Source organism: Cucurbita moschata, unplaced genomic scaffold (genome assembly GCF_002738365.1).
Source record: "Cucurbita moschata cultivar Rifu unplaced genomic scaffold, Cmos_1.0 Cmo_Scf00041, whole genome shotgun sequence".
Classification (NCBI taxonomy): domain Eukaryota; kingdom Viridiplantae; phylum Streptophyta; class Magnoliopsida; order Cucurbitales; family Cucurbitaceae; genus Cucurbita; species Cucurbita moschata.
In genome coordinates this window covers 1,423,640-1,445,422 of record NW_019268557.1, presented here as the reverse complement: position 1 = coordinate 1,445,422, position 21,783 = coordinate 1,423,640, and the positions used below count along the sequence as shown (strand labels likewise).

The 21,783-nt window shown below is 34.4% G+C and overlaps 6 protein-coding genes across 7 annotated transcripts in view; 4 read left to right on the top strand and 2 right to left on the bottom strand.

Moving 5' to 3' along the window:
• Nucleotides 1-211: 211 nt before the first annotated feature.
• Nucleotides 212-1,166, bottom strand: LOC111433022 (GDSL esterase/lipase At5g03610-like; the record flags this gene model as incomplete). Its single annotated transcript, XM_023069905.1, has 2 exons — nucleotides 212-812; nucleotides 879-1,166. Coding segments are annotated over 2 exons (804 nt in total), but the record flags the coding sequence as incomplete, so codon positions are not given.
• On the bottom strand, nucleotides 1,078-1,675 carry LOC111433230 (GDSL esterase/lipase At5g03610-like). Its single transcript, XM_023070207.1, has 2 exons — nucleotides 1,589-1,675; nucleotides 1,078-1,517 (listed from the first exon to the last, which is right to left on the bottom strand). The coding sequence occupies exons 1-2, from the start codon at nucleotides 1,644-1,646 to the stop codon at nucleotides 1,207-1,209; spliced, it is 369 nt and encodes a 122-aa protein (XP_022925975.1). The 5' UTR covers nucleotides 1,647-1,675; the 3' UTR covers nucleotides 1,078-1,206.
• A 1,480-nt stretch (nucleotides 1,676-3,155) lies between these two features.
• Nucleotides 3,156-10,556, top strand: LOC111433188 (protein PTST homolog 3, chloroplastic). Of its 2 annotated transcripts, none has more exons than XM_023070147.1 (13): nucleotides 3,156-3,446; nucleotides 3,579-3,698; nucleotides 3,927-4,045; nucleotides 4,131-4,922; nucleotides 5,758-5,965; nucleotides 6,150-6,210; nucleotides 6,310-6,360; nucleotides 6,448-6,501; nucleotides 7,146-7,265; nucleotides 7,742-7,866; nucleotides 8,509-8,560; nucleotides 9,162-9,300; nucleotides 10,163-10,556. In XM_023070147.1, exons 1-12 carry the CDS (start codon nucleotides 3,268-3,270, stop codon nucleotides 9,258-9,260), a joined length of 1,980 nt encoding a protein of 659 aa, XP_022925915.1. In that variant the 5' UTR covers nucleotides 3,156-3,267; the 3' UTR covers nucleotides 9,261-9,300; nucleotides 10,163-10,556. The 2 variants fall into 2 exon arrangements, with proteins under 2 accessions (XP_022925915.1, XP_022925913.1); XM_023070145.1 differs by having other exon boundaries at nucleotides 4,128-4,922.
• On the top strand, nucleotides 10,375-14,066 carry LOC111433189. Its single transcript, XM_023070148.1, has 7 exons — nucleotides 10,375-10,494; nucleotides 11,276-11,606; nucleotides 12,686-12,783; nucleotides 12,877-12,948; nucleotides 13,036-13,160; nucleotides 13,493-13,565; nucleotides 13,632-14,066. Exons 2-7 carry the CDS (start codon nucleotides 11,312-11,314, stop codon nucleotides 13,734-13,736), a joined length of 768 nt encoding a protein of 255 aa, XP_022925916.1. The 5' UTR covers nucleotides 10,375-10,494; nucleotides 11,276-11,311; the 3' UTR covers nucleotides 13,737-14,066.
• Nucleotides 14,067-14,889: 823 nt separating this feature from the next.
• On the top strand, nucleotides 14,890-16,995 carry LOC111432958 (S-adenosylmethionine synthase 3-like). Its single transcript, XM_023069784.1, has 2 exons — nucleotides 14,890-15,081; nucleotides 15,572-16,995. The coding sequence occupies exon 2, from the start codon at nucleotides 15,578-15,580 to the stop codon at nucleotides 16,748-16,750; it is 1,173 nt and encodes a 390-aa protein (XP_022925552.1). The 5' UTR covers nucleotides 14,890-15,081; nucleotides 15,572-15,577; the 3' UTR covers nucleotides 16,751-16,995.
• Nucleotides 16,996-21,641: 4,646 nt separating this feature from the next.
• The window catches only part of LOC111433293 (heavy metal-associated isoprenylated plant protein 6-like), a 3,186-nt gene continuing 3,044 nt past the window's right edge, over nucleotides 21,642-21,783 (top strand). Inside the window, exon 1 of the mRNA XM_023070293.1 lies at nucleotides 21,642-21,724. Coding sequence (XP_022926061.1) covers nucleotides 21,716-21,724 — 9 coding nt within the window. The 5' untranslated portion in view covers nucleotides 21,642-21,715. The remainder of the gene's footprint in view (nucleotides 21,725-21,783) is intronic.

Below are 21,783 nucleotides of genomic sequence, written 5' to 3'. Positions count from 1 at the left end.
GCTCTGGAGTCCGATGGAAGAACTAACCATAAAACCCTAGATTTTACTATGATTCTGCTGTAGTTAGGCTCTCAAGACTCTCCATCTCGATGGATGTTTCCCGAATGGCCGTGTTCTGACCAATTACGCGAGTAAATGATCATCCCTCACATCGCACGATACCTAAATCTCGCAAGTATGAAAATGGTTGAAAAGATGAAAGCAATTGATTTTGATATGGAAGGGGTTTATTTGTACATATTGGTATGGTGGGTGTGGTGGCACAATGCCATAATATTAGCCTCCATTAATTCAACTTAAAAATGGTTGCGAAAGCTTTTAAAAGCAGAAAATGCAGCAGCCCAACCTTGTTGCGTAGGATGCACTGAATCCCAAAAGAAGGCTGCTTTCCGATCCTTGCATAACACAAACATCTTCTTCCCTTCTCCATCCACACTCCCACAATCAAATCCACTCTTCACTCCAAAACAACACGGCTTCAATGGCGTCTTGAACTCTCCATTGTTGTATCTCTTCCGCCCTTCAATTATGGACATGAACGCCCCATACACATCAACAATAAACACCTTCGAAGAATGCTTCGTTTCTTGGTTCAGCTTCTTCACAGCTTCCTTCAACAAAAAGTTGTGAAACTGCACCAACGAGTTTACTGTTTCATTGCATTTCTTGTATGATGAGGGCGCTGTAAATACCGGAAGACATCCCAATGGGCCTAGCCCTGTCACCGCTATCTTCTTCACTCCCAACCCCCCAATGCGTTTCAAATTCACGATGATCTGATTCACTACCGACATTATGAACGGTTTCAATCCCTGTAAAACACATCGGAATTTCAGTTTGTGATTCTCTTGGGGTTAGATTGCGGAGTTGATTGATACCTGTCTAGAGCTGTTCATGGCGAAGTAAAAGGAATAGTCGTTGCCGGAAGCAGATACGAGTGCGACAGAGGATTGAGCGTCTGTATTGGTGAATACGGAATCGCCATGTCGGAGCTGTTGAAATAAGTCGATCTGGGTTGTCATGTTTGGCAAAGGATACTCTGTGTCGAAGACGCCGGTTCCCCCAAATGCAAAGTTTACTCCTGTTTCTTTGAATCTTCTCAACCCGACTCTGTTTCGGACACTGAATGGGATCGGAGATTTCAACCCGACATGCCTCGCTGCATTCAATTATTCCCATACGTTCCATTACATTTCGAGATTAAGATCATTTTAAGGCCTCCTTTGACAGCCATTTGTTTTTAGTAAGAACAGGACGGTCGGAAAATCGGCGAAACAGAGAGACAGAAACAGAGACACAGATTTGTTTACCTGCAAAATCGGTGAGAACACGACCATCGGAGAAACGGCCAATGGGTTTTCCTGGAAAGGTAATTCCATAAGGAAATTGCAGACCGGGGGAAATGGGAAAAAGAATGTTGCCGGTATCAGTATAGGAATCCCCAAAAACAAACAGCTTTGTAGGCCGGAAACGGTGGCGGAGGTGGTGATTGTAAACGCCACCAGCCGATACTCGTCCTAAATGGAAGAAATCAGAGAGAGAAGAAACAGAAATTGTGAAGTAAATGAAATAAGCACAGAATCCAAACCTGAGAAGAGAGAGATGGAAAGGAAAAGAGGGAAGAGAAGGCGGAGAACAAAATGCATTATATTGATAATGATTGAATTATAAGGTGAAAGGGGCCGGCGGGCCGGCGGAGATGCCGCTTATTGTTGTAAGCTTGAATACAATCGGTGAAGATGCGACAATATATATATATATATACGTAATGTTTAACGACAAACGAACCACATCACTTTAGACCGTTGTTTTTCATCCTTAAATCAATAATTTGGTAATGTTTTTGTTTCTAGTTTGTTTTTCTACTTTCAAATTTCTATATATAGAACTGTTCTATAATTATTATTGTTTTTAGTTTCTAGCACGAGGATTTCCGAAAGTATTAGCCAATTTGGGACTCCCTCCCAACCATACTCAATAACTGTAAAAGACAAAGAATTTTCTCGTCAAAGATATCATTTAGTTTATACACTTAGTTTTAATATTTTTTCCCTCTTGCAAATCTTGTTTTGTTCCGGTTCCATTTTCATTTTGTTTGGGGATTTTTCTTAATTCAATGAATGCGTGCATCACGCGACGATATAGTTTACGATGACCCAACGAAACTCGAGTTGGAAGAGCTACAACTCGCCGACTAATTTGGAAAGAATATTTTTTTAAGTGTGATTATGATAATAATAATAATAATAAACCCATGATTAACTTTTTCCTAAGCTTCGCGTTCGTGTAGTTTTTTATGTCATTGTCAGTTTAATCACGCTATTGACTTGCAATAATCAACCACCAAAAAAAAAACGCTACTAAGACTAAATTAAAAACAAAAAGTTTGAAGAAAGTGAAAATTATATTATTTTTATATAAACATTTGAATTTAATTTAAATTTTGAACCCACTCTTAAATAGAGATATTCATTTAATCGGTGAGACTGATTCAGAACGGTGCACAATTCTCATTGAGATATAAAATAAAAGGAGTATAGAGAGATTTTCTCATCAAAAACGAGATTATTTAGCTTTTTACACTTTCTTGAAATAAATCACATCGAAAAAAGCGGAATATTGGAACCCATTAGGTTTGAGCCAGAAGCTACCTCTGGTCCACCCGTTCATTCATAGACCACGTTCTTTTGTTTTTTTAAATGGACATTTTTTAAACCAAAAAAAAAAGAAAAAAGAAAAAAAGGATTATTTAGCTTTTTACACTTTCTTGAAATAAATCACATCGAAAAAAGCGGAATATTGGAACCCATTAGGTTTGAGCCAGAAGCTACCTCTGGTCCACCCGTTCATTCATAGACCACGTTCTTTTGTTTTTTTAAATGGACATTTTTTAAACCAAAAAAAAAAGAAAAAAGAAAAAAAGGAAAAAGCTTAACTCACACTTCGAATGTATTATTATGTTTTAATAATTTTTATACGTGCGAAAGTAATTTATAAATAGTTTGTGATTGATTGTATACTTTGGTTGAGATATTTTATGGTGGGGTTTAATAAATGAATTGTATTACAAAAATAAAATGAATGAGTTGATGTGATGTTTTTATATTATTCTTAAGCGATCTTTCTCAATACATTAAAGTAGCGATGGTGGTGATTCCGCGAACAATTTTCATTCCCGCTCCCCGCGAACGAGAATCGCCTCGCGACAAAAGCTGCAAATGCTCGCTCACAGAATTCGCGGTGAGAGACTGAGGATTTCGCTTTTCCATGGCTACTAATTCTCATTTTCCCTCCTTCTTCTCTCTCTCTTCTCCCAATTTTTCTTTCCTGGATCAACTGCAAACGCGGAATCACCACACCAAGCTGCTTCACTGCTTCGGCTTCCATCACCACCGTCCTTCGAGAAGAGAGTACTCCGTTTGTGCTTGTTCTATCAGGAATTCCAGGTTTTTCTACCTCCATTGCGTTTGGTTTCTTCGTCATTTCTGGCCTCGTTTTCCGTGGTATGGGAGGTTAATCTCGAGGTGTATAATTTTTCGTATTTAGTTTTGATTTTGTGGTGGAATTTTGTGATTCAGAGCTAGTAGAAGGACGAAGAGTAATGAGGAACTCTGCAATGACATTCGCGAGTTCATTGAATCGGTCGGACTTCCGAAGGATCACGTACCTTCCACAAAGGACCTATTGCAGCACGGAAGGTTCTTTTTTGTCTGTTCAGTGTTCTCGTTTTCGTGTTAAATGGAGTTGCATGATTTATGATTCTAATTATAAATTCTGAAACTAGAATGAGAAAAAGATGTGGAGAGGCATATAAGGTTTCTGAACACCTCTTCTCGTGTTTTACCTTAGCAAGCTCGAGGTGTAGTGTTCTCTTTTGGAGCACTTTTGATGGTTGTTGATTAAATGCTTGGTTTGAATGTATTCAGGATTGACCTGGCGAATATCGTCAGACGAAGGGGCCACAAACTTATACGAGAGCTTCTTGTTACCAACTCAACCAATACAGTTCAAACTGATTGTGACTTAGAGAACGTTTTCCTGACAGGTTAATACATGATTCTTCAATCCGTCTGTGTTAATAAATCACGACTTCTCGTTCGAATATTTGATAACCTTCTATTTCTCAAAAGGCCAGGATGGCGAGGTGAAAGATGTAGTTGAAGACCTTTCTTCACCAAACAAAGTTCCGGTCTTGGAAAATCTTTCTCCCAGTTCAAATACCAACCACGCTTTTAATTCCAATGAATATATTTTGGCTCCTACAAGTACAGCCGATTTATCAGTGGTGGAAGAGCTGCCAAATGATCGAATATGCCATGACGAATACAACGAATCTCATAGTGAAAATAATGAGAACATGGAGAAAGTTGAAGATGATACATCCTTGAAAACTGAAGTCACCGTTTCAGTAGATTCTTTTAGTAGTTCAAATATTGGTTCAGATGTTACGAGTAATGACTTCACTGGAGAGCAAACTGAATTTACAAAGAATTTATCAGTGGAAAATCCTGAAAATTCACTGGAATGTCAAATGGAGGTAATAGACAATATGGTTGATGAATCTTCCCAGTCACCCAAAGTCCTTTCTGGTGAGAATTATATGATAAATTCCACTGTTGATGGATATCTCGACATTCATGACCATGATGACAAACCTCTGCTATTGACAACTGGTTCCTCCTCAAAGGAAGAGGCCTCGTATTGTTCGAATGAACAGCTAGATAAAGTAGATAACAATGTTGATGACTTCTCCTTATCGCCAGAAATGACTGTCATGGATGACCAATCTAGTGATTTAGATATTGTTAAAGGTCTTGAACATGAAGAGTCTAATTACAAGTTGATAAAATATTCAGAGGAGTTATCCCTAGCAGAGAAGGTGGCTAGATTTATTCAAAATGGAGATCTGGAAATGATAGATGGTAAGTTGCATCGACTATTAATTTTAGAGTGTCAACATAAATTTCTATATGGATGCTGTAGGTAATTTTCCAACGTCATCTGTAGCATCAATTAGTATTCTGTATGATATGGAGAATCACACAGTTCAACAGCACAGGCTGCGTAGTTTTGCATTTAGAACCATTAGAGTTGTATTTTGTATGATTCGGTTTTAAAATCAACATCAATGGTGTTGTGGTCACAACTCACAATAAAACACGGTGCCTTAATGCTTATGTTTGGAATCAATCATACTTGTTATCATCTGATGCAAAATCAGAATATTTTTTATAATTGTTGTCCAAAGTTAGATGCACATTGATAGTCATGAAGTCTTTGTTATGTTTCTCACTTTAGCCACAAATTCTTATGATGTGTTAATTTTCTTGAGCTTCGGTTACTTCATATAAATAAGGTTTAGATTTGGTTTATAGAGGATTAGAAAATTACATTATCTATTGAGAAATTTTATGTTGGAGGAAATTTTTCTGTACATCTCACCCTCCGGTTGGTCAGCTTCACTGTGATTCTTGTGATTGACAATGTGTGTAATTTCTGTGGCGGTGAAAGCTGATGCTTGTAATGTATGTCTCGTAAAATTTGTGATCTGTATTTCCAGGAATTTGATGTTAGAGATAATTTCATATCTTATTTAAGTATTATGTTGCTGTGCATATTCTTTTCGAGTCCCACTAGTTTCAATGTCTTTGCATAAATAAAAACACTCTCTGTCAAGTATTATCCTGCTTTTGCCTTATATAATCTGGTGCTTCTGAAAACTTGAAGTTGAGCACGTGACAATGCATTGATGCTCAGATAATTTCGATGCCACATTAAGCGAGATCGGAGCTGGAGAAGGCAATGGATCCCTTACAGCCGTCAATGCAGAAGAATCTGAAATAAACTCCCATGTTGAGGCATCCTCAGAAGATACCACAAATAGAGGTTCTGTGATGGCATCAAATGGGAGTGCATCAGAATTTGAGCATGTTATATCTTCCACAACTGTTGGTCAATTAATTAGGTTAGGAATTCAAACAGCAAGACTGCCATATTCAAAGTCTTTTATGTGATTTTCTGTCATCTTTGTGGTTGCCCAAATGATTGTTTTTTATACCAAAAAAATATCCAAGTTTCATCAGACTTGCCATGCCCTCTTTGGAATTTGATCACCTTTCTAAACCCATATCATTTGACACTATTTGTAGGGACGATCAACCTTCAACTGAAGCTTCAAATGATCAAATTGACAAGGTCTTGGGCGCTGAGGTACATACACTTATCAAGAATGTTACTAAGATATTGCTAGATCCAAGCAATTGAATTTCCTGACATTTTTTTAAAGAGTTTTCTTTCTCTATGGTACAGATAAAAATAAATGAGAATCAAGTTGACATTGATCGTCTCAAATTTATGTTGGTATGGGTTTATATTTCATCTGCTTCAAATATCTTGTGCTGAAGTTGAAATCTGATGTTTCCCACTCCATCTCTTTTTTATCTTTAGCATCAGAAGGAGCTGGAACTTTCTCAGTTGAAGGAACAGATTGAGAGGGACAAGGTATATCATATATGACTTTTTCTTCATGGTTATTCAGTGTAAAGTTTTCATGATTTGATGCATATGAAATCATTTCTTTTAAATAATTTCTACCAGTAGATAGGGAAATTGGCATTAATCTTTGTTATAAAGGCCTCAATTCTACTTACCATTCTATTTGTGCACCAAAAAATATTGTAAATGATCTGCATAATGATTAGTTAAGGATTCCATAGGGTAAGAAAATTTAAAAATCTATTGCAAAAATACCTGTGCTAGATAATTTTTATATAATTGCTCTCCTCCCAATTGTTAACTTACTTTCATCAGTCTTCCTAAGCTGTGTTTATCTCATTTCTGTGTCTAACACTCTGTAAGGTAAGATATGTTTTTGTTTCATTTTTCATATCATCGAGTGGTCCGATACTGTCATGGATTTTTTTTAACTTATGGGCTCAGGGTTTCTTAATGTTTAATTTCTTTTATTTGCTTTTAGTTACTTTACCGAGCTGTTTGGTATCCACAGTATTCAAGATTCAAAGAGATTGGTTCACCTAACAGTTCTTGTGGTTTTATCTTGTGCTGATGTTTTTGCATCCGTGCTTGATTTTTCTTTTTAGTTATTACGACTTATTTTTCTGTTTATATGTTTATTCCACTGCCAGCTTGCTTTGTCTGCTTTGCAAAGCAAGGCTGAAGCAGAGATCAGCAAGGCCCAAAAACTCATTTTAGAAAAAGATACGGAGTTAGTTGCTGCTGAAGAGAGTCTTTCTGGATTGGAAGAGGTACGTATCTGGCTTCTTTTTTAGTTGTAATGTTAAAGATCATACATATCTTAGGATCCTTTAACTCTGTGCATATTACATTTTTCTTCTGTTCTTTTTCCTTCCCTTTTCTCTTTGGTGTCTCGAGCACACAAAATGCTTTTGTAATTATAACCTAGGTCAAACTCCAAGATTGGGAGGCGGTGCTTCATTAGCTGCTGTTCCCTTTCCTTGTCTTTTAATACATCTTTTGTTTCTTATCAAAAAGAAAAAAAAAATGATAAAATGTTTATTAGCATGTACCATAGAATGTTCTTTTCATTTGATAGTTGATATGTTGTTGAGAGAGTTAAAGAGTGAGGAATATCATTACAAATATCAGCACCTTCTGTAAATGCAAGGTAATATCAGCTGAAAAAAAAATAGAACTATGGTTTTGGCTTTCCTTTTTAGGACCCTTATGACTGCTGACTGAAGCTTGACGTCTGATTTATCAGGTTCACATCCATTACGGTGGGGAAGGAGAAATTGTTGAGGTAGCCGGTAGCTTCAATGGTTGGCACCATAGGATTAAGATGGATCCACAGCCATCGTTCAATGTCTTGGACTCCATTAATTCAAAGTTCAGTTCTTTTCCATCTTTTAGCTGATTTCCGAAGATCTTCCTGCAAATATGTCATTGCAAGTTAATGACATTATAATTTAGTACACTAAGTTTATTTCGACTTGAAAATGAGAGTCAAAGACTAAAATATAAAGAAAGTAAGAAAGACAAGGATTCTAGAAGTTAGATGTTCCATGTCTATTTCCCTAAAGTCTTGCCAATTAATTTTCTTTTTAGTTCTCTCTTGTTTACAGAGCATAAGTTCTCGATTCTCTAACTAGCTTTCTCGAATATTGAATTTTGATACCCCAAGGTTCAAATGCTTAGGGTGCCTTGAAATGTTATACTTGCACCTACTTCCTCCTGCTTGGTTGATGGGGTCTAGGTAGATGGGTTTGGGTAGCTTGGTTCACTACAAAAGGATTATTCAGGTGTGGGTGGTATTTCAGTCTGCCTCAAATACTTGACTTCGTTTACCTTTGTTCAACCACTAGGGAAGATTTAGCTGCCCCGTCTGTCATTTGTCAATACAACCAGGAACAAAGTTGAAACTGTTAGACTTGGATTTTAGTGATAAAGTATTCCTTTGCCTGTCGAGAATATTCTCATCTTCATGTCCCCTTGTTGAACATATAAGCTGACAATGGTAATGTTTTCCAGGAAATCCAGGCTTTGGTCAACAGTGTTGTGGCTTTATCCTGGAGTTTATGAGGTGTGAAAATCCTTGTGTTTATTACTATTATACCTTTTGTTAAGCCGTTAGTCTGATTCCTTTTTTCTTTTAATTTTAAATTTTCTTAGTTAGTCTGTTAATTATATTTTGTTTTGAACGTATTGTTAGGTAACATGTGTCTTGTTTGAGAGGGCTGCGTTTTTCCTTATATGTGCAGCTGCTTCCTTCGTTTTTGCTGTTGAAATTAACACGATGAAACTCCCAGCATCTCTGTTTTGATCATTTAGTTATACCTATTTATGTTGTGGGAGTTCAAAATTTGCCTATTGGCGGCTCAAGAACGTTTAATCTTTTTAGATTTTTGCATGTCTATTATCTCATTTTATTCATGATAGAAAGAGTCTATATTTTGTTTTGTTTTTAAGAGGATGCTTTATTTTCCCTCTTTATATTAATTTCTCATAATATAATCTTTTACTTTCTATACTTCTGTATGTATATTAAGTCAGAGTAGTTGGGTTGGATATAAGGGTAAACACTCTTTAATTCAACTAGGTAACCGGTCATGAGTTGAAAACCTTTTGGTAACCACGTATTTGATCGAGAACCTTACTAATTTTCTCTTTCCAACCTCATGCAGATAAAATTTGTTGTCGATGGACAATGGAAGATTGATCCTCACAGAGAGTCGGTGATCAAGGGAGCAATAAGTAACAACATCCTCCGGGTTGGCAGATGATACTATGATGGAAAATGACATCAAGTAATTGGCGCCTTAGGTATTTGATTATCTACCTTTTTCAGTTCCTTATAAATTCAATCTGGGTATTATGGCTGGCATACTTTTCTTCACACTCGGCATAAAAGTCATAAACCTTGCAGTGAAAGCTCATTCTTTAGCTGATGGAAATTTTGGATAATCTTTGTTTTAAAGAAGTCCCTTTGATGGGATCACAGGATCCAAAAATCTTCCCCTAGAATCCCTCTTTTTTTTTTTTTTTTTTTTCCCTTTTTCTCTTTTAACGAGAGAAACATTAATTCCTTTTTCCTTAATATGCATTTTCATTAAGTTGACATTTAAGCTGACATTTAAGCTAAAAACGAAAACACTTTTGGAAGAAGCACACTTCTTTTTCAAAATCACTTTGAAATTCTGAAACGTATTTTACTAGGCTAAAAATGCTTCTTACCATGTCGGAAATATCTCATCCTCTTACTTCTGGAGCTCCTTTTCTTTTCTAAATTCATCTGTAATTATTCTATATCCTTTTCCTTCTGCCCAAAGTTTTTTTTTTTTTGTGCCCAAAATTTTGTATTTAAAAAGAAAAAGAATTTGTTCTTCGCATTCATCTTCCTACCAGTGCCCCTTTGACCAGTCAGATAAAATCTTTTAGGACTAAATATATCTTTTACCATGTTTCATATGACTGAATGGCATGTCAGCATATTATTTCAAATACAGTATCGAACTCAAGGACACGATTGTATAACCTATAAAACAGATCATGTTCAAGCAAAGTCATAATATACGAAACCTGCTGCATACTGGACACTAATGAGATAAAAAGTCATGAAGAACTTTGCCCATATAGACTTGCTTCCAGCTGATCTGTAGTGATATTTTCGTTACTTTAACCTCAGTTGCAGGCACAAGAACGAACTTCCACAAAGTCGTGCACGGTCGACAGTAACGAGCCTACCTGTTACACATGGGGCACATGAACCCTGTTTCTTCTGGGGGGCTATTTCTACTTGTCGGACGAATTGAAAGATAAAAGGGTTCACTTGTAATGTAATCATGTATGTGCTTGTGTATAGCAGCTACTTTTAATACATTGTTTGGTTTGTTATGCCAAATAGGGTAGAATTCATGGATGTTGCCATCAGTGAGATGGGCATATCAAGGAATCTACATCTGCAGCAATTTTGAAACACTACCAGAGGCCCAGATTCTCTGATTCCAAATTTTGAAGGTTAGCTTCATTCTTAGTTGTACACATTTACTTTTGTTGTTTAAAAATTTTCATTTCTACCATGGACCTTTATAACTTTACATATATTTTTGAACCATTTATTGTTAAAAAGAAGCAAGGGAAACTAACGACTATTGAGTTATAAACATGGTAAATGTATATTGAAAAGTAATTGGCCAGTGGTAATCCATAGTTCCCACATTTGCCATTAAATTTATTAAAATCCTTGCATACCATTGTTTCATCCAAAACTCAATTTCTATCATATGTAAAATTGTTTTCTAATTAAAACGATCAGGGATAATTGGCACGGGATTTAGATATTTACAATATTATTTATGTAAGTTAACGCGGTAAGGAATTGTAAAAAGTAATTTTATTAAAGTTTGTAAATGGTATTAACGATTTCTTCTATGTTATAAATGATGTTATGTTTACCTTCAATCGTTAACTCTTTTATCAATATGTTTTATTAATTTTTCTTCATCATTTTAATATAAACACTCTCTCAAGGGTTAACAAAGAAAAATTTTTAAAACTAAATTTAAATATATTTAAAGATATATATAAACTAAGAGATTAAAATTGAAGTCCCTACTATATATATATATATTAACTAAGAGATAAAAATTGAAGTCCTTACTAATAAAATATTGGGTCCACCACCTAGAATGTTGAGCAGTACGAGCGTGTCTCTTTCTGGACCTTTCCCTCCATTTCTTCTACACTTTTTCAGTCATCTCTCTCTTTCATTCAAAATCCAATCTCCGTTTCTCTGCAGCCATAAGCCACGCTCCAAGCATCGTTATCTCTCTCCATGGCTACGCTAACTGGAGCTTCTTCTTCTTCTTCTTACATGTGTTTGACCAAGGTATTACCCCCATTCTCTTCCACTTCATTCCCCATTTTGTTGCCAAATCTTTCCAAGGTCCCTCGCGATTCTTCTTTCTCTTTGGCTTCCCCTGTTACTGGAAGGAGAAAAGTTCGGTTCAGTCCCTCTTTTGCTCGGGACCGCGAGTTCGGCGATTTGGTGGAAATGAGGGAGACGAGGGAGACGCGTTTGTACTCTCTCGCGCCTTTTCCTTTACTGTTCGTCGCTGCTCTTCCTGGAGGTACTTACTCATTTCTGTTGCTCTTCAGTGGTTTGAATCCTTTCGATGTTGTCTTGAAACTGAGTGCTTGGTTGCTGTTTGTAAGTCTTCTTTTGCAGTCGACGTTTACTATATCTTCCTGATGTTAGAATGATTTGTGTTTTACTTGACCTTAAAAACTGTTGTCGATGTCTTAGAGGTATTACGAAAGGAGAATTTGTTATTGCTCTGAACTTACGAGATTGATTCGAAGAAACTTGTTTTCATGCTCACACTAACTCGAGAAAAATCATGCGAGAGAAAGTGAATTGATCTTCTTGATGAATTCTGTGTTCTTCCAGGCACATTTTGCCTGGACTGAAAAGATTGGTAACACAAGTTCTAATCCATCAAAATTTCAATACCTAAGAATGCTGCATCTATTTGTCAATGAGGTACCGTGTATCAAGGAATTTATGCAGTTCAGGTCAATCTTGTTTACACTTTTTAGGCTAACGAATGTTCGTACAATTGAATCCTGTGTCTGCGATGAAGAATTTTATGCACATTCATGAGGAAGCAAGCATGATATTTCAATTTTGGACTAAAATTAATTTTCAATAGATTCACTTTTCCCAATACTGTTAATCTCCATTTGTTGGCCCCTTCGAGAGTTGATAGTCTAGGTTTCCCAGCTGGCGGTTTCAAAGTAAAGAAAGCAAGATTCAATTCCATTTGGTGGACTAGTTTCATTCTGACTGAGACGTCTGATATTCTGTTGGATGCAAGTTATAAGAACAATTGAAAATAAGAAACCAAACCTCTAAGACGTTTGGAATGTGGTTTAGATTTTCTAGTAGCCAACAGTTGGCCCCTTTTTGGTTTTCGCTCATTGAAGAAAAAGAAATATGCATGTTCGTTGGCATCTCTTCATAGGACGTCTTGTTCTTCCTCTTGTATATATGATCGTGATTTACAAGTGTAGCAAAATGTTTCTTGTCTTAGACATATGCACATGGAAAGCACAAATAGAAAATATTTTTCTTTTCATTTCTTCCTTTTAATTGAGGCGAGACGCAATCTTGGGTCACATGTCATGAACTTGAATATCTAAATGACAGCGGGAACTGTGAGGTCTCTCTTTGGTCCTTTTGTTGAGCTTGTTAAATCTTGGAATCTACCTGAATGGCTGGTACATTGGGGTCATCCAGGCAACATGGTAAGTTCTCTTTTGTTTTGCTTCTTGGGTAATAATAGTATAGATCCAAATTACTGTTACAATGACTTTCTAATTGAGTTGTGTCCTGATTAGGCTGTTGTGCTCTTCGCCATGGGTGGCTATGGAACATATTTAGGTTTCCGAATCCGTTACTCTAACGATGTGGTATGAATTAGCTTCATAACTTTTCTGCAATTGCCGAGGAATTCTGCATTCGCAATTCAATGACATCTATTATTTGAACTGATGCAGGAGGAGAAAGCCAATGCCAAAGACTTGCATCCAAAGCTTCTTGGTGGAATGTTCTTCTTTTTTGCTCTTGGAGCAACAGGTGGAATCACTTCTCTACTTACATCAGACAAACCTATATTTGAGAGGTACAGTCATAAACCAATTCCCTTACCCTTTCTCCTCCTGATCAAAAGGACATACGTATAATCTCAATTGTCATAATGTGTCCGAATGCCGAACTACTTTATCAACTTTTAAGTCGTGCCATAAGCTGCCATAAGTTGATTATTTCTATGAATAATTTTGGATGGCAGTTGCCTCAATGTCAAACAGTTATTAACAGTTCATATGAAGCACTTCCATGAAGGCTTGTTAACTATTTTATAGACCTACCATAAGTTCCAAGGACCAAAATTTTCAGCTTAGACAAAAGGTAACTGTCAATACAACGTAACTTATGCTTTTGTCTTGTCTATAGTCCACATGCTGTAACGGGATTCATCGGCCTCGCGCTCTTGACTTTACAATCTCTTCTGCCTTCACTTTTTGAGGTAACGATCAATGCTTAACCTTCTTTTATCTACTTGTTGTCCTCTTATTGTTATCCTCGTGTACAGGATAATCCTGGGCTGAGGAATATTCATGGTATTTTGGGTAGTGGAATCATGACACTGTTTCTCATCCATGCTGCACTTGGACTTCAACTTGGCCTCAGCTCCTAAATAATAGCTGCAAGTAAAGCACCACGTAGGTTGTTGTTTTGAATTTTCCAGTACAATCTCCTTTCGATGTCGCGCAACCAGCAATCGTTACATAGGAGGCCTCCATGCAGTCTTTTCAGATTAGGAAAACTTCATATTACTGCCTTTTCCTCAGATCGACCAGGCTGCCTTTCTTGTTCACAGTATATTCATTATTCGTCTAAATTTTAATAAATTTATGTTGGGGCCTCTCAATTCTACCTGTTCCTTTTCATGCTGTTGGCGCTAGTATATGTCAATCTGTTGGCGTTCATGTGTATGAAAGCATAGATGGTTTGAACTTTTAAGATAGTTTGGTTTCTTAGATCCTTTTCATGGTCATTCGGTTCTGATTCCTTTTCTAGTCATTTGGGGTCGAATAGGCTCGATCATTTTGTGTCTTATAAGTTATCGACTTATTCTAATTCATGAATTTATTAAATACAAATTTAAAAGTTTAGGAATGAATTTGATGGTTGAACCACCATCCTTTATAATTCCTGTTTGTCTCACCAACCCCACAAAAATTGAATATTAATCAATAGGAGAAGCATTATGCAAAAATGTCCAATTCCAAGTCAAAAGTGAGCTCATTTCAACAGTTTGATCATTCTTTACTCAACCATTCACCAAAAATTTGCAACTGAGGTTTATAAAAGATTTTACTAAGAGTATAACTATTTGATCACAACTTTTTTTAGTATAGACGTGTACGAAGATTTGAATCTCCAATCTTAAGAAAAGAAATACATGTCAATTATCGTTAAATTATTTTGACAAACTTGGAACACGCTTATGTTATCATCATACTGTCTCTATCTTTACTAAAAGTTTATTGGTTTTTAATAGTTTTTCTTTTATCCTTTATATATTTTATGTGAAACTACAAATTTAGTATCTAAATGGGTATCTATTTGATTTTAAACATTAAAAACTACCAATTTAGACATGGAGCCTTCATTATTATTATTATTATTATTATTTCAATTCATAGATCTAATCGGGAGATAAAATTCAAATTTATATTTAATAGATAAATTAATTTTAAAAAATTCTCTAATTTATCATTAAACAATTAGAAAGTGGAGCGTCCATTCTTACATCGGGTATGAATTGATGGTAGTTGAGAAGAGTGGAACACAAGTGATTAGGCAGTTGAAAGCTCCCTAAAATTGCGAGGGAAGAGCGATTCTTTCGAATTGGGAATTCGGACTTCCAATCCTTCCATCCTTTTATAAATCTTCATACTTCCTTGTTCTCTCAACTTCCTCCTCTTTATTTCATCCTTTTCAAGCTTCGAATTCCTCGGGACTTTTCTTCAATTCAGGTACGTTTTGTATTCTATATTCTCTGTTTATTTCTACAAACAATTCCAATCTTCCATTTCTCTCTGGTTTAACAACTCCCTCTATATGATTCTTACGTTTTATTACGTATTTGTTCCTACATTTTGATGATTTTTGTACCAAATGTCGATTCGTCTGCTCTTATCGATCCTTTATGAACTGAACTGGATCTATTCTCAAGTATCTGCCGGTTGATTTGTGGTTGATGTTTCGTAGACCTAGTTTATGAAATCGTTGCATTTTGTTTTTGATGATTTTTGTACCAAATGTCGATTCGTCTGCTCTTATCGATCGTTTATGAACTAAACTTGATCTAATCGAAGTATCTGCTGATTGATTTGTGGTTGATGTTTTGTAGACCTAGTTTATGAAATCGTTGCATTTTGTTTTTGATTCTGTTTCCGTTCCTTCCAATACAATGCTGATTCGGTTTGGTTCGGAAACCAACTCTTTTGGCACTATTTGTATCAGTCGATAATGGATACCTTCCTCTTCACTTCTGAGTCTGTCAATGAGGGCCATCCCGACAAGATCTGCGACCAAGTTTCCGATGCTATTCTTGATGCCTGTCTTGAACAAGATCCCGAGAGCAAGGTTGCTTGTGAGACCTGCACCAAAACCAACATGGTCATGGTGTTTGGTGAAATCACAACCAAGGCCAACGTCAACTATGAGAAAATAGTTAGAGATACTTGCAGGGGAATCGGATTCGTCTCGGCCGATGTCGGTCTCGATGCTGACAACTGCAAGGTACTTGTGAATATTGAACAACAAAGCCCTGACATAGCACAAGGTGTCCATGGACACTTGACCAAGAAACCTGAGGAAATTGGAGCTGGCGATCAAGGCCACATGTTTGGTTATGCTACAGATGAAACCCAAGAGCTCATGCCACTCACTCATGTCCTTGCTACCAAACTTGGTGCCAAGCTCACTGAGGTAAGGAAGAACCAAACCTGCCCATGGCTTCGACCTGACGGTAAGACTCAAGTGACTGTTGAGTACAAAAATGACAATGGAGCCATGGTCCCCGTTAGGGTCCATACTGTTCTGATATCCACCCAACATGATGAAACTGTATCAAACGAAAAGATTGCTACTGATCTGAAAGAGCATGTCATAAAACCAGTGATACCTGCTAAGTATCTCGATGACAAGACTATCTTCCATCTCAACCCATCTGGTCGTTTTGTCATTGGAGGACCTCATGGTGATGCAGGGCTAACAGGAAGGAAGATCATCATTGATACCTATGGAGGGTGGGGTGCTCATGGTGGTGGTGCATTCTCAGGGAAGGATCCAACCAAGGTAGATAGAAGTGGTGCCTATATTGTTAGGCAAGCAGCAAAGAGTGTCGTGGCTTCGGGACTTGCTCGTCGCTGTATCGTGCAGGTTTCTTATGCAATAGGAGTAGCAGAACCTCTGTCAGTGTTTGTAGACACCTACAAAACAGGAAAGATCCCTGATAAAGATATCTTAGTCCTCATTAAGGAGAATTTTGACTTTAGGCCTGGAATGATTGCAATCAATCTTGACTTGAAGAGAGGAGGAAAGTTTAGGTACCAGAAGACGGCTGCTTATGGTCATTTTGGCCGCGAGGACACAGATTTCACTTGGGAAACTGTAAAGCTCCTCAAACCAAAAGCCTAATTAGCTCAACTTGATGTCTGCAAGTGATCATCACAACCATTCGTGTGCTTGCAGGAAAAATAAAGAAGCTTTTTTCTTTTTTCTTTCTTCTTGTGTTTCTGTAAACTCAAGTGAGAAGCGTGGCTGAGTTCCACCAGCTCTCCGATTAGCTGAGGCAGCCCTGTCCTGAGTTTGTACAACTTGAATTCCTCTATGTTGTTCTCTATTAATTTCATTTGGCATTTTGATTTAGAATTATACCCTTATTTCATTCTGTGCCTTCTATATTTGGATTTGAAATTCTGGAGGTGGTCATGAACAAGTTTAGGTGTGCAACCAAAACCTGCCTTGCAGCAGCTGTTCTTCCCCAGCATCAAACATCTCAACTACCCCTTCATCAAACATTTCATCAATTATCTCCATAGTCTGGAAGTTGGAAGAATACACTCACTTTATGGGGTATGAGGAATCAAGCAACAACGAAAGAATATCCTCTCTATATCAACATTTTTTTAATATTATCTCTATAACTTTTCATCATGTCGGTATTTGATCATGATGATCTCATCATTTTCTTATATCCCTCCGACAATATAATTTAGAAGTCGAATTATTTGAATTGAATTAATGGGATGAAGTGGGATTACAATTTAAAACAACTCCCTTCAATCACAATCTCTTCCCATAATTTCACGATGTATTTATTTAAAAATTTATTGTGACCTCTCTATTATTGGAAGGGCTAGTTTCCTTAAATGCCCCTTTCTTTTCTCTCATTTTCAAAACTACGTACATTTGGGAGCATTGCCATGCTGAAAAGTACACATATTTAGAATGTCAATTTGTAGGGACCTTTAAATAATTAAATAAATTATTGCCTAACTTTTTCTTTTTTTTTTCTTTTCTCTTCTTTTACAAATATCTCCCTGAACTTGCATGCAACATAAATTTGGTATATGACGTTTTTTAAATTATTTTTTTTTAGTTTTAAAATTTAGTTGAGATTTTTAAAACGTCCCTACAAAAATAATAATAATAATAATAATGAACTTGTTTATTTGAACAATATATATTTAATATAAATTTGGTCTTATGGTTTGGACTTTATTTTCAACTTGGCTCCAAAAATTAAAAAATTTAAGTTAAGAGTTAGACATATATCTATAAGAATACAAATTGCCAAATTGTCAAATTGGAATTTAAGATAACAAAAAAAAAAATTTCTTTTTTTGTTTGTAAGAATACAAAGACTTAAATCTCTATTCCCGTGGTTAATGACAGTTTAACTATGTTCACTTTCACATCGAGAAATACATTTGACTTCTTAAGCCGAAAACTTGTCTCGAGCATAGTAAAAAAAATTCCACTTAAATTGAAAATAGGGGGAGGGTGAACATTATATTATATTTTTGTATGAAATATTATTGAATTTATCCAGATATTTTACTTATTTTTAATAGAAATTATTCATTAATTTCTTTTAAAAAAATTGTGAAAAGGTCTGAGATTTTTTTAAAAATAAATAGAGAATTTCATAAAGATAAAAAAAAGACGGTACAAGAATTGAAAGCACATTAATTAACCCACTTAGAATTTGATTAAAATTATAAGAACCAAATTAGTAATAATTTCATTAAAAACAAGAAGATGTTATAAAAAGAATTTATAAATTATAATTAAAAGTAGAAAAGGACAAGAATCCAAACACAAACCCTAAGTCAAGAGAAGGTGAATGGAAAAGACAAAGCTATCCTTGTAGGATGTGGGCTCCACTCCTAGTTAGGGTTCATCCACTCAAAGGGAGTAGGGTCACTTTAGGGAAAGGAAACATCATGGAATTACCTCCAAAAGAAAAAGGGGGAAACAAAATACCACTTTTTTATAAAACAAAATTTTATAAATATTTTTATATGATAATTCTAATACATAAAAGGTCGTTCGAAATTTACAAGTCCTTGCATTATAAGTTTAGATGTTCTTGCACTACAAGTTTATGAAAATGTGTCCTCAGGTCGGAAAAAGGACCTATAAATAAATATATATTTTATTTTATTAAATAAATAGGACCCAAATAATAAGAGAAAAAGAAATTTAATTGGCTTTATGATCAATCAAAGGTCCCTCCTTCACATGCTCCAATTGGGTTATGCATACCAAAAGCATAGTTGAAATGTCAAATGTATATCTCTATTGCTTCTAGTCAAAAGAAAAAAAACCCCACTTTTTCTTCCATTATGGCCCAAAACCTTTTTCATTTACACCAACAACCCTAAATTACAAATATTTTACTCTTTTTCCACTTTAGGAAAACAAATTAACTATAATGTTTAATAAACGGGGGACGATCATTTATTATGAGTAGGTAATGAGTTACGTGTACGTGACAATGCAACCGAACTTAAGCTCTTGCATTAAAAGAAATTTATTGTTGGTAAGACTTTTTTTTTTATAGGGGTTCTCGTGTGAGTTGAGTTGAGTCGGATTATGACAATTTTTAGATTCAACCAAATTGTTCGAAACTCCTGTTAAATAATAAACTCAACTTAATCAAACCATAACATTTTTTGGTTCCGTTGGATTGGGTTGTTTGAATTATTTATTTAAATTTTTATCAATTAAATAAAACATTAGTTTGTAAAATATTAGTTTATTTGTTTTTAAATATTTATAATTAAGATTTGTAACCTTTCTAAAGATTACCTTTCACATAGTTGTAAATTATTTTTTAGTTTGGTTAGAGATTAAATAATAAAAGAATATTTACAAAATTATATATATATATATATATATATATATATATATATATAATTGTATCAAAATTATATTTTATTTGTGGCTTAGTTTAACCCACATAATTTTAAGGAGCACAGTCATAAAATTTACATTTACTTGAATCTGACCCAAAATAAATTTAATTTATACATATTTTTTTAAAAAAATTAAAAGTTTTAAGAATATTAATTAAAATATATTTTTTAAACATTTTTAAATGTTTAGATGTGTTTTTTTAGATAAAATATTAATAATTTTGTCTTGAGTTTTTTAAAAATTAAAAATAAAAATAAATAAATGGAGGCGGTTGAATTTGAAATTAGAAAATCATTCATATTTATTATACAAAATAATTAATAATTAATGATGTTGATATGTATACATAATGTCAAACTATATATCTAAGACTCTTTGTGAATCACGCCTAAAGGATAATGAAAATATATTGCATAAATTGGACTATACTAATGTTTAATTTAAATAACATAATCATAGCTAAACTAACTATATATTTTATTGTTACAAATCTTTGAAAATTTATTTTTTTAATGCATGGGTGGTGTTCGATTCTCAAAAAATGTGTATTTAAATTCAAAAATATTGGTCGGTTCAACGTGAAAGTGAATATTTCGTTAGATTATGTATGAATGTTCGAAATTATTCGACTTTAATATGTAGTAGCTCGTGCTATTTTTAGTATATTATTTTAATATTTATATTAGAAGAAAGCATGTGGCATGACTTATGATTTCGAGCTTTATAAATATTGCTAATGTTTGTATAATGTATAAACTACATTAAATTACGAGCGTGTAAGTCTTAAGCTTTTCATGCTTTAATATCCTCTGAATTATTTATGTTATTTTATTTGTGGTTTTTTCACTAACCTTAACCGAAATCAACTACCATTCCATAGGCCAATACGAGTCCCTCAATCACATTCTTCTGAAATTGACATTTGACAGTGGTCAGTCTCCACAACCAATATGAGTCCTTCCCTTCCAAAATTTTTTTTTAAGTGAGGTCATCCAACATAGAATTGCTCAAAACAAAAGAATTACTGAAAAGAAATGTACACATTAGTATGGTAGTAATGTTAAATTTTTTTAAGCCTTTTTTAGTTATTGTATCTCCAAAATCACTCCTATTGAAACGTAGTTCATGGATAATTGAAACCAACCCTTACATAATTATTAGTCGAGTATTATTTTCTTGAATTTTTTTTTCTAAAAAAAATTGTTTCCCATTTTCCATTATGTGAAACCAAATTGGGATACACTACTTTTCTTTTGTTTTGGTCGTATTATTATAATCTCTCATTCCCCATCATTTTCCACTACATTTTAAAAGTTTAGTAATAAATAAATAATTGTGAATTATTATTATTATTATTAAAATAGTTATTCGGTAGATTAGAGGATTAATTTTTTAAAAAATAAATAAGATGAATGGAAATATTAATATATAATTTTTTTTAATATAAAAGAGGGTTTATAAGAAATAAATACTAAAATATATTTCAAATTTAATTCCCAACTTAAACTTATCAAATTTTATAACCTTAAATTTATTTTATGAATCTAAATTCAAAATTTGAATAAGCCTTTATTCTCAAATTTAATTGTTTCTAGTAAACTTATTAATTTCAATATAATAAATTTTTACACAAAAATAAACTTGAACAAGTCATAAATTATTCAATAGGTTTAATGTCATTTTATTCTCTAAAATATAATCAATTTATTTATAATTGATTAAAATGCTTAACAGAAAAAAAAAATAACAACATTTAAAATAATAACTTATTACATAATTAAAAAAAGTTTTTAATAAGGGTGACGACTAAGATTTGAGATTGTAATTTGATATTCGAAAGTTTAAGAAATTAAAATTATTATTTTCATAATTATAACTAACGGTAAAAAAAATGTTTAGAAAATGAAAAAAAAAAAAATTATTAACACGTGTGGTCAAGTCAAACAACTAGTCAAATACCGACGGAGTCCAGACAGACGGCCAGGCCGAACCAACCATAATTTTCGTTACTTCCCAAAAAAAATATTAAATTAAAAAAAAAATGGAAAGGATGAACCATCATACATACGCATCATACATACATGAACGGCACATCATAAATCCGCTGTCTATAAATAAGCATTTTATGCCCTTTTTTCTCTCTTCAAGCAAAGAAAATTTACAGGCTTGACATAATAGATGGGTGAGGTTAGTTACAGAGCCCAGACTCATACGCTTTACGCTTCTTTTCTTTTTTTTTTTTTTTT